General features: G+C 43.2%; 1 protein-coding gene and 1 pseudogene across 1 annotated transcript in view; both read right to left on the minus strand.

Moving 5' to 3' along the window:
- Positions 1-265: 265 nt before the first annotated feature.
- Positions 266-12,146, minus strand: part of Snrnp40 (small nuclear ribonucleoprotein U5 subunit 40) — a 32,881-nt gene continuing 21,000 nt past the window's right edge. The window contains exons 6-10 of the mRNA XM_027399436.2: positions 9,816-9,936; positions 9,070-9,152; positions 7,637-7,698; positions 2,617-2,720; positions 266-740 (exon numbers count right to left, since the gene is read on the minus strand). Of these exons, the coding sequence (XP_027255237.1) occupies positions 691-740; positions 2,617-2,720; positions 7,637-7,698; positions 9,070-9,152; positions 9,816-9,936 (420 nt within the window). The 3' untranslated portion in view covers positions 266-690. The remainder of the gene's footprint in view (positions 741-2,616; positions 2,721-7,636; positions 7,699-9,069; positions 9,153-9,815; positions 9,937-12,146) is intronic.
- On the minus strand, positions 6,101-6,233 carry LOC113833924 (annotated as a pseudogene).

Consider the following 12,146-nt stretch of genomic DNA (forward strand, 5'->3'; position numbering starts at 1 on the left):
TCCAAATATACAAGAGCCAGGCTCTTCTGGACCTCATTTATTGCCTTTGTGCATGCTCCGCTTGTAGTTACAGCTACTGATAATTATACCATGTCACTTTCACAGGAGTGAGGAAACCTAAAAACAGAAGTGGGGGGGGGGGCTCTAAGTGACTAGCGTCTCTGAAGTATAAATGGGTTGTATCTCCTGGACATATGCTTGCTCTGACATACAGCAATCAAGCCTCAGAAAAGACAGCAAGAAATAAGAAATCCCAGCCACAGGGTTCTTGCAAAAAGGTATCTGTTTGGATTTTTAATACAAAATACTCAAACACAGAAAGAAAAATATACAAGCCAGTTACTCAATTTAAAATAAAACAGAAAACAAATCCAACTAACACATTTCAATTGACATTTCCTGTCTCCAGCATAGATTAAAAAACAGGAGACCTCAAACTAATGTTTGTCCCTCTGAAGAAATCTTATTTTTTAAAAAGAGACCAATCCCTGAAATCTGGCAAGTGGTACCAGAGGCCACAGTTGTTCTGGTAAATGGGGTACAAGTGGTTGCTGGAGTATGGCCATCACCCCCAGCTGCTTGCTAGTGACTGTCATCTGAAGGCAGATCAGCCGGGACACCATCTGACTCTGGCCAGTCGTGCAGCTGGAGTCTCAGGTCACACAGCCTGGGAGCCTTCCATCCACATCTTCACTGGATCTCACCCATATACAGCCTCTTATCACTGGATGCTGAGAGGACTGAGGGAAAAGAAAATGACAGGAGACAATGAAGGCTTGGGAACACTTGTGGCTAGAGAGCCCTGTGTCAAGAGACAATTGTGACATATAAGAGCAATTGGATTTAGCGCTTCAGTTCTAAACACTACACACAGGAAATTGCAGCCTGGCTTTTCAATCCAAGTCCTCTTGAAATCCTGAGGATGGCTGTGCTATGGGAACCATGACCGGGCTAAAATCCTGATGCTCTCCTAAGTCAGACCCAAGAAAAAGAGCTTCCTTGTCCATGTCTGTGCCAGTTACACACACATACAGGTGCAGGTGTGTGAGCAGTTTTTGGAGCTGGGGCTTTCTCAGACAAGGTTTCTGAGACAGTCATTATTCAGTCCACGCTGATCTAGAACCTGTGATGTACCCTGGCTAGCCTTAAGCCTCTAGTAATCCTCTTGCTTCTGCCCACCAAGGGCTGGGATTACAAGTGTCCACCTGATGGGGGATGTCCCTCTGTATGCTGTGAATATGTTTCTCTTATTGGTTGATGAATAAAGTTGTTTCGGCCAATGGACAGGCAGGGAGGAGGAACAAGGAGAGTGAGTTGAGAGAGAGAGAGACAGGCCAAGTAGCCCCAGAAGGAATAACATGCCAGAGAGTATTATGGGTAAGCCACAGCCTTGTAACAATACATAGTTTAATAGAAATGAGCTAATTATTAAGAGAGAGCTAGCAAATAAGAAGCCTGAGCTATTGGCCAAACAGTTTATAATTAACAGAAGCCTCTGTGTGCTTATCTGGGACTGAACGGCTGAGGGACCAGGCAGGACAGAAACTCCACCTCCATCTACCCCACGTGGTCAATGTGCTTCTTCGTGTTCTAGAAAGTCGTGGAGAAAGTTAACATGTTTTTTTCTTTAAATTTAAAGCCTATTACTTGGCTTAGCTAATCAAATTTATTATAATTTTATTCTAAATATTCATAAGTCATTTTTGTCTACAGTCCCTGCCACTCCAAGAGACTAAGTCATGGAGAGAACCTGAACTGAGGAGTGACAAAAGAACTCCAAGAGCCTAGCCAGCCTTCTCTGAGGTGATGCCACCCACCATCCAGGACAGCAATCTCAAGATTGTCCTATAGATGACAGCAATCCTCCTGAGGATGCCTGTGTCCACTCTAGGCTATTCTCTTAAAGCCCCACTTAAATCCAGAGTATATTTTCCTGAAATAAACTGCAACACTGCTTCATACTGACTCTCCGAGATCCCTTCCTGTCGTTGAAGTGCTGGGTTCCTCTGAAGAGCCCAGTATTTGGAAGCTTGAGGTAGCAGGATTCCCTCAAGTGTAAGGCCAGCATGGGATACACAGTGAACACCATCCAAACCAAGGCTACATAGTAAGATTCTAGCTGGAGAAATAAGACTTTCAGTTTTAATCCCAACACTTGGGAGACAAAGGCAGGTGGATCACTGTGATTTCGAGGCCAGCCTGGTCTACAGAGTTCCAGAACAGCCAGGGCTATACAGAGGTTTCTGTGTGTGTGTGTGTGTGTGTGTGTGTGTGTGTGTGTGTGTGTGTGTGTGTGTGTGTGTGTGTGTGTGTTCCAATTTTACCTGAGTATGAGTGTAACAAGAAAACCCTAGGTTGTTATAGCACTGGCATCTCCTTTTATGCTGACAACTACCTTCTATTATGTCAAACCACCACCCCTCCAAAGGAAAAAAAAAAAAAAAAAAAAGAAAAGGAAAAAAAAAATCAATCCAAAACAAACAAAAAAACCTACACCAAAATACCTTGAAACCAAAATGGATTCACATAACTGTCCCCTGCCTGCCTCTGTGCCCCCAAGTCCCCAGGCAAAGATCACTTTGTCATCTAGAGCAGTCAGGGCAGATGTGGACTTACTGATAGGCTCGTCAGGGTGGAAAGCCACTTCATTGATGGAGCCAGCATGGCCAGGCAGCTTATACAGGATCCTTCTGCTGGTGGTGTCCCATACGTACACAAACCTGCAAGGGGCCACAAAGACAAGTGCAGGTCCCTTAGAAGTAGGGTTAGGACACTTGGGTCTTAAAGTGAAATGGGAATGTTTGTTTACTGAACTATGCTCTGGGTTTTAGAAACCAGGGCTGTACCAAGTGAAGTAAAGAATATCTGATGGCTTGAAACCAACAAAATTGATATAGCCCTTGAATTTGTAATTCACAGAATTTACAAATTTTGAAATCATAGAAAGACAAACATATCTATGTTACTGACACAGCTTGCTCATAACAGGCTGCAAACATGGAGGTGGGGGGAAGCACAAACCTATGTATACTTTCACTCTAAAAGTATATGATATATATATATATATATATATATATATATATATATATATATATATGTATCATCAATCCCAGCACTGGGAAGGAGGCCAGTAGAATCATGGGTTTGAGGAGCCTAGGATATACCGTGAGATGCTCTAAAGCCCCATACCCTCTAAGCAAACCGGGCTTATTAATTACACCCTCATGCTCTCACAGTCAAGGTTCCAGAGCAAGTAAGTAAAAGTTCTGGATCAGGGCTGGAGAGATGGCTCAGAGGTTTAAGAGCACTGGCTGCTCTTCCAGAGGTCCTGAGTTCAATTCCCAGCAACCACATGGTGGCTCACAACCATCTATAATGAGATCTGGTGCCCTCTTCTGGCATGTAGGCATACATGCTGGCAGAACACTATATGCATAATAAGTAAATCTTAAAAAAAAAATTCTGGAATACTTGGCCATATTGGCACACACCTATAAACCCAGCTCTTGGAAGGAGCAGGCTGGAAGACAAGGAATTCAAAACCATCCTTGGCCACACAGTCAATTTGAGGCTACCCTATCTCTAAATTCAAATGTTCTAGACAAGAAGCAGAACCCCACCTATCTCTGCCTCTTAGCTGGTGCTCATGCCCTCTTTTCTGTCACGAACAAACCCCTATCCCTCACAGCCCACTAAGGGCAAAGTGGAAGACCGATAGCACTGGAATCAGAGAAGCTGGGGTGAGCTCCAGGGCAGCGATTCACTAGCTAAGGCAAAGGCTTCTTTCTTCTGTTACAGTAAAGGAGAAAAAAGGGAGTTTATAGCTTTTTGAGAAAAATGAGAATATATTTAGTGTCTGGCACACAGAATTAATGATTGCTGTTGTTATTATGAGTACAAGTATTATAAAGCTAGAACCACATGTCAGCAGGCTGGCCCGAATCCTCTTGGTCCAGCCTGGCTAGTGTTCGTGACAGGGCTGTGGAGGACTAAAGTGCCCAAGAGGAAGCGATCTGTAAGCAAAAAGGGGAAATCTGCTAAAGCCAGACTCGGCTGGAAAGTGGCTTTCTGAGGTGGATATTCTCTTTCAAGTACACAGAAGCCGGCAGAAGCCTGGATCTCCAAGGGTTTACTTCAAGGCCTCACTCTTCATGGCTGCCAATTACATGCTAAATTTAGAGGGGTTCCTTGTCCTCTCCACATTTGGGCATGTCAACATTTCGCAGAAACCAGGCTACTTATGTAACAGAACTGCTTGCTAACTTCAGGCTAACTGTCGAGGTGGCCTATGAAATCTTGCCAAGACCAGCAGAGGCGACAGCCTTCCTTCTGACCCAGCCATGCACCCTCATGTAAAGAAGGGTGAGGAAGAAGAGGGGCCAGGACATCACAAATTAGAAAATGTGCTGGGCATGATAGCACACACCTTTAGTCCTAGTACTTGGGAGGCAGAGGCAGGCGGTTCTATCTCTCTCTCTGAGTTCAAGGCCAGCTTGGTCTACCCAGCAAGTTTGAAGCCACTCAAGACTACATAGTGAAACCCTGTCTTAAAAAAACAAAAAAATCAGAATATGCTCACGTTGGGAAAAAACTGTTGTCAGAAAAACAGCTTATGCAATGATTTTGTTGGTTTTTTTCTTTCTTGAGAACGGGTTTCTCTGTGTAGCTTTGGAGCCTATCCTGGCACTCGCTCTGTAGACCAGGCTGGCCTCGAACTCACAGAGATCTGCCTGCCTCTGCCCCACCCCCCAAACTGGGATTAAAGATGTGATATAATTTTTTTTTTTAAGATTTTATTTATTTATTATGTATACAGTCTTTTATCTGTATGCCAGCAGAGGGCACCAGATCTCATCCAAGGTGGTTGTGAGTCACCATGTGGTTGCCGGGAATTGAACACAGGACCTCTGGAAGAACAGTCAGTGCTCTTAACCTATGAGCCATCTCTCCAGCCCGGCGTGATATAATTTTAAAAAGATACAATTAGCTGGGCAGTGGTGGCACATGCCTTTAATCCCAGCACTCAAGAGGTAGAGGCAGGAGGATCTCTGTGAGTTTGAGGCCAGTCTGGTCTAAAAAGCAAGTGCCAGGACAGCCAGAACTACAGAGAAACCCTGTCTCAAAAACAAAACAAAACAAAACAAAGATATAGTTAGGGGTCAGAGAGATGGGTCAGTGGCTAGTAGCACAGGCTGCTCTTCTAGAGACCAGGGTTTGACTCCCAGCACCCAGATGGTGGCTGACAACCAACTATCTGTAATTCCAGATTCAGGGAATCCAAAACCCTCTTCTGGTTTCCATAGGCACCTGCCAGTGTTGCACAGACATTCATGTAGGTAGGTATAGCTAGATGAAAATTTTTTAAGGACACAGTTTTCTTTATTGATTCGAGGATTTGAGCTGCAGCAAGGACCCCATTCGTTTGGAACAAATGAAGTCTTTTATTGCAGTTGTTTAACAAGCTAACCCCATTAGCTCAGGCCCTTCATTCATCCACCACGGTGGATAGTTGGAGAAAAGACCTAGATGAATTTATTTTTATAAATCTTTCAAAAAACGATAAATTTAAAACAATTTAAAAAAGATGCAATTATATAGGGGAGATATACCATCTCTATGGAAAATGATATAAAACTACTAAGAATGCTTTCCACTCGGTGAGAATGCAAACTCCTTTGTGTGTTTTTGTTTTAAAAGACAGAGTCTCGGACTGGAGAGATGGCTCAGAGGTTAAGAGCACTGACTGTTCTTCCAGAGGTCCTGAGTTCAATTCCCAGCACCACATGGTGGCTCACAACCATCCGTTATGAGATCTGGTGCCCTCTTCTGGTGTGTAGATATACATGGAAGCAGGATGTTGTATACATAATAAATAAATAAAACCTTAAAAAAAAAAAAGCCCACCAAAGCATTGGCATATAAATAAATATTGGCAATAAATAAATAAAATCTTAAAAAAAAAAAGACAGTCTCACTATACAGTCCAGAGTGGCCTCAAACTCTGACCTTTGCCTTAGTTTCCTGAGTGCTGGGTTACAGGCAAACAAACACCAGGAAAGTCTCCCTGGTCTATTTCCTAAGTTTCTGTTTGTCTGTTTTTTAATGTGCTCTAGGTATGAAACAGCTTTGGCCACCAAGCCAGGCATCAAACTAGGATGAACAAAGGATTACCATTTGCTTTGTCCCTAGCTGATAAAAGAATAACACCAACAAGGTGCCAAGGGGTAGGGGTGGGGTTAAATTTTCTTTTTCTCAATAGAAAATCTCTTAAACTCTTAAAGGTAGGCTTTCTAAGCTTCTGAGAGGCAAACCATCAATATAGCACTGTTTCCTTTAGGTAACCACTTGTCCCAGCCTGAATACTTGTCCAATTTTCCTGACATTAAACTTGTTTGGTAGAAAAAAGGACATAAAATTTTCCAAGCATAAGCCAGGTGTAGTGGTACACATCTTTCAAACCCAAGTATTTGGGAGGCAGAGGCAGATACATCGTTGTGAGTTCAAGGTCATCCTGGTCTACAGAGTGAGTTCCAGGACAGCCAGAGCTATATATGGAGATCATGTCCTGAAAACAAAACAAAACAGTTTTCAAGCATGTCCCCAAAGAGAATCCTGAAGTGTGCTAAAAGCTATGAGCTAGGGAGCAACCTGGTTTACAGGCCTCTACCACTGGGTCTCCAGGAGTCCCCATAAGCCCATTGTCCTTGGCCCCCAGAATCCCTACTGCACCCAATTTCCTCCCTAGTACATGAACAACAGCATCTGATGGGTATATTTTCTCCCTTGTCTCTCACTCACAACACAAGGCCTTGAACCAGCTTAAGTTTGCACATAAGAAAGCCTTGGCCTATTTGGCACAACAGACGACATGCAGCCCACTTCACTCAGCAATGCTGGCACTTTCTACTGAGCCCAGACCTGGCTCTGAATCATCTTCAACACTGGCAGCTACAACCCAATTTTGGGTTGACACAAAGGGTGGAATTTGACTGCCATCTCTGACCTAGGAATTCATTCTCATAATTGTTAGCAAGTGATTATAACAATTCAAGCATCAACTAGCAGTACCTGAGTTTACAGAGAATGTCAAGATGCACCCCCTGACTGCTGAGAGCAATTCATAGGGATATCCCAATATGCTTGTCTAAACGTACGAGGGGGAAATGCTAATAAAAGTTAGACATATGAAGTGTGACTACAGCAAAGAGCAATGTGCTATGTTAAGGAGACAAAGGGGGAGAGAGTACCAGGGAAAGGTCAGATATAGCAGTCGTTACTAGGAAGACCCAGAGTCTTAGAGTAGAGAGGGAGGTCTGAGAGGGAACCCGGGGTGAGTGAGGATGCGCAAGGGAGGTTGACAGTTCCTTGAGAGTGCAGCACTGGGATGGCCAGAGAGGACAGTCTCAAATGTATCGAATGGAGTAAAGCATGGCAAAAGACCAGGACAGCTGGGAGATTATGAGTTTCCAACAGATTACAACAGTCTAAAATGGAAACAGAGACAGACAACTCTGTTCAACACAGGCTTTAAGTCCTTCAGATGGCATCAAATATGTCTGTTGTCTTCATATCCCTGCATTAAATGTGAGACCTGAATAGCCACATCATTCTCTACCTTATACCCAGGAACCCATACCTGTCTGCTGAGCCAGCAGCTATCTTGCTTCCATCAGGTGACCAAGAACACCGGAGGAGGTTCTGTAATGAGCAGGAATGTACAGGACAGTTAATATGCCAAATTGCTCTTGCTGTACTAGGAGTCAACTGACTAAATTTTCTAGGAGACTGAGTGTCTCCCCAGAATAAACATCAGCTAATATAGCCCTGCTCAAAACAGCATGCTCTAGGCTGGGCGGTGGTGGCACACACCTTTCATCCCAGCACTCAGGAGGCAGAGGCAGATGGATCTCTGTGAGTTCGAGACCAGCCTGGTCTACAAGAGCTAGTTCCAGGACAGCCTCCAAAGCCACAGAGAAACCCTGTCTCAAAAACAAAACAAAACAAAACAAACCCACAAACAACAACAAAAACAAAAAAACCTCTCAGCATGCTCTATAATTTTACTTATTTTCCTTTAAATATTTATCTGTTATTTTATGTGTATTATTTTAGGTGTTTTGTCTGCAGGTATGTCTGGTGTGCCTGATGACTGAGGAAGCCAGAAGAGGTCGAATCCCCTGGGACTGGGGTTAAAGACAACGGTGAGCTGCCATGCAGTTGTCAGGAACCAAAGTCAGGTCCTCTGCAGGAGCAGCCAGTGCTCTCATCTGCTGAGCCAACTCTCCAGCCCACTTTGTAACTTTATACTACACAAAAACTAGATTCAGAAATGCTAACCCTAGTTATCAAGAACAAGCCCCACAACAAGACTTGGCTCCCTTTGCTCCACTTCTCTTGATCCTCATTACAACATTTAAAAATTTTATCCTATTTTTTTGTTTTTATTCTTTATTGCTTTATCTTGAAGAAAAACAAACAAAAAAAAAAAACGCCAAACCCAACAAAAGTAAGATTTGATTTATAAGGCAAAACAATCTCAGGGAACTCTCAAAAGAAAATCATTAATCTCTCTTAAATTCAATGACAGAAGAATCCTTTCCAAAAGAGCTGACTGGACACGTGAGGGTTTCAGAAAAACTCTCTTGAACTCAGGCCATTGTGATAACAAGAGGAATGGGTGTAGACCCAGGACTCTAAGAGCTGGCATCTGGGTAACAGCGATGTGAGCCCAGGGCCCACAGATACTGATTTACAGGGTTGAGATTCCAAGGAATAAAAAGCCAGGCTTGCCCTGTTAGGGAGGTACTGAAGTCAGAAGTCTTACCAAAGAGGACTGGCCCCAGTGCTATCTATCCGTGTGGCTGCCTTGTCCAACATGGGTGGGGACATGCTCCTGGGATCTGAGCACACGGGAGGCAGGAGCAGGAGAGAGGGCAGCTTCAATGATGCTGGTTACCAGACTTCACTCATTCTCAGTGGGTCAACAATTCTCTATCCTTAGTATCACTATAAAAGTTTCTTCAGATCAAATGGATAGTAAAATCATCCCCCGTGGCAGGTACCACTCACCTTTTCAAAGTTGTGCACATTTCCTTGAAATATCTTCACACATCTCTCTTTGGGAGCAAAGGGCCGGACATCCCAGACTCGCACTACAAAGCAAATCCAAACCAGTCAAGCAACAAACACAACTATGAGCCAGCAGCTTCCATGTCAGTAACAAATACTGTCTCCTTCATGAGGAGGACCAATACAACACAATACTAATTGCTAAGGCTCTTTTTAATCCCCCCTTTCTTTCTTTCTTTTTTTTTAAAAGATTTTATTTATTATGTATACAACATTCTGCTTCCATGTATATCTGCACACCAGAAGAGGGCACCAGATCTCATAACGGATGGTTGTGAGCCACCATGTGGTTGCTGGGAATTGAACTCAGGACCTCTGGAAGAACAATCGGTGCTCTTAACCTCTGAGCCATCTCTCCAGCCCCTCCCCCTTTCTTTTTGAGACAGGGTTTCTCTGTATAACAGCCCTGCCTGTCCAGGAACTCACTCTATAGACCAGGCTGGCCTTGAACCCAGAGATCCGCCTGTGTCTGTCTCCCAAGTGCTGAGATTGAAAGTGTGCAACATCACTGCCCAGCTGCCTTCGAGTCCCAGGATCAAATTCAAGTAATCTAGTCTGAATGTAGATAGTTTAACTAGCTGAGTCCAATCACTGCTTCCCCAATGCATTTCATTTAATACCAACTCCTCCTCCCTTTTAGGGTCAACAGACACTAGCCCAAGAACAGCTTTGTTCTCCAAAGTTACCTGTATTGTCCATTGCATTGGACAAGAGATAAGATCCCTCAGAACTTAAACTCAGGCCGGTGACAGAATCTGCATGGCCTCTCATGGTATAGGTTAACTTGTTTTGACGCAGGTCCCAAACCTATAAAAACACAAAACTGCACTCAATATTCAAATTGAAAAACAGCAGAGAAAGGCCAGGTGTGGTGGTGCACACCTTTAAGTTCAGCACTCAGAGGCAGGAGGATCTCTGTGACTTTGAGGCCAGCTTGTCTACATAAGTGAGCTCCAGGACAGCCAGGACTGCATAGACACTATCTTAAAAAAGAAAGAAAAGAGAAGTAGAGACACGATGGCTCAGGATTCTAGAAGCAGAAGCAGGCAGATCTCTGAGTTCAAGGCCAGGCTGGCCTACAGAGACAGTTCCATTACAAACAGGGTCACATAGAGAGACCTTACATTAAAAATAACAGTAGCCGGGCGTTGGTGGCACACGCCTTTAATCCCAGCACTCGGGAGGCAGAAGCAGGTGGATCTCTGTGAGTTTGAGACCAGCCTGGTCTACAAGAGCTAGTTCCAGGACATCCTCCAAAGGCACAGAGAAACCTTGTCTTGAAAAAACAAAAAAACAAAAAACAAAAACAAAAACAAGGGGCTGGAGAGATGGCTCAGAGGTTAAGCGCACTGACTGTTCTTCCAGAGGTCCTGAGTTCAATTCCCAGCAACCACATGGTGGCTCACAACCACCTTGAATGAGATCTGGTGCCCTCTGCTGGCATGCAGGCAGAAGACTGCATACATAATAAATAAATAAAATCTTTATATATATATAAAAAAAAAAACCAAAAACCAAAAAACAAAAACAAAAAAACCCCAGCAATAAGAACAACAACAGCAACAAATAAATCAAACAAACTTGAGTCTGGGGAAAGGACTCAGAGGTTAAGAGTATTGCTGTACTGCCACAGGATCTGGGTTTGGCTTCCAGCATCACATGGTGATTCACAGCTATCTGTGACCCTAGGTGCAGGGGGTCCAGCGCCCTCTTCTCACCAACTCTGGCACCCGGCACACATGTGGTGCACATACGTTCATATACATCAAATAAAGTGTAAAAATCTAAAAAAGAGAAACACAACTATATATACCAGATGCCAGGCTTAGTGGTATATGTCTAAACCCAGCACTCAGGAGGCAGATGAAGAAAGAGTTTGAATTTGAGGCCAGCTTGAACAGAGTTCCAGACTAACTTGGCTATAAGGCCATCTCAAAAAAAAAAAAAAAAAAAAAAAAAAAAAAGCCAGGTGGTGGCTGCGCATACTTTTAATCCCAGCACTCAGGTGGATCTCTATGAGTTAGAGACCAGCCTGGTCTACAGAGTGAGTTTCAGGACAGCCTGGACTACACAGAGAAACCCTGTTTTTTTGGGGGGGGGATGCCAAGTGCACCCCTGAATTCCAGCACTTGGGAGGAAAGGCAGAGGGTCAGAAGTTCAAAGATACCCTTAGCTATATAGTATATTTGAGGTCAGAAGTCTCAAAAACAAAACTAAAGATCATCACTAGAGACAGAGGCAGGACTGCTGCAAGCTCCAGGTCAACCAGGGACAAAATCAGATAACTGACTTACTGAAAGTAATGCCCAAAATTATATAAAGTAAACATGAAACTGAAAACAACTAAGATTTTTCATCTTATAACATGTATATAGAAACAATACATATGTATGTATATGCATATATATATTTTTAGAAGAAAGAAAATGGAAAGCATGTTTAGGCAAAGAGTCCTTTGAGCCTCTTCTGGAAGACAGTCACAAGAGTATCTAGGAGTTCTGCCCTTCCCTGTTTGTTCATCACTGGGGTTCAAGTCCAGGGCTTTGTGCTCTACCACTGATTCCATCTCCAGCCCCAACAGTATATGCATGTCTTCTGTCTGTCTTTTGTATTTTTTGTGGTGGTGGAGATTGAGCATAGAGCCTCAAGCACAATAGGCAAGTGCTCTCTCATTGTGAAAGATTACAAGTAAGAATGCTTTGCATATGCCTGGTACATGGCAGGCTCTAAATATTATTTAGCAGTTCCTAAAATAACTCTAAAGCCAAAATATAAATATATTTACATAATAGGCGATTAAGCAAATATGTAAAAATAAACATTAAAATGAACAGAAATAGCCTGGATGTCACAAGGAAAAAGATTAGCAATTTTCTGAAGGTGATTGCTATTATAAAAGAAATTCATTTAATACTGCCATGTAATTTTTCTAAATGAATAAAATATATGATATCCCCTAAAGCATAGCACTTTCTTTTATTCAGAAAGGAGTTACGTGAATGTACTGATGTAAAAAT

Source organism: Cricetulus griseus, chromosome 2 (genome assembly GCF_003668045.3).
Source record: "Cricetulus griseus strain 17A/GY chromosome 2, alternate assembly CriGri-PICRH-1.0, whole genome shotgun sequence".
Lineage (NCBI taxonomy): Eukaryota > Metazoa > Chordata > Mammalia > Rodentia > Cricetidae > Cricetulus > Cricetulus griseus.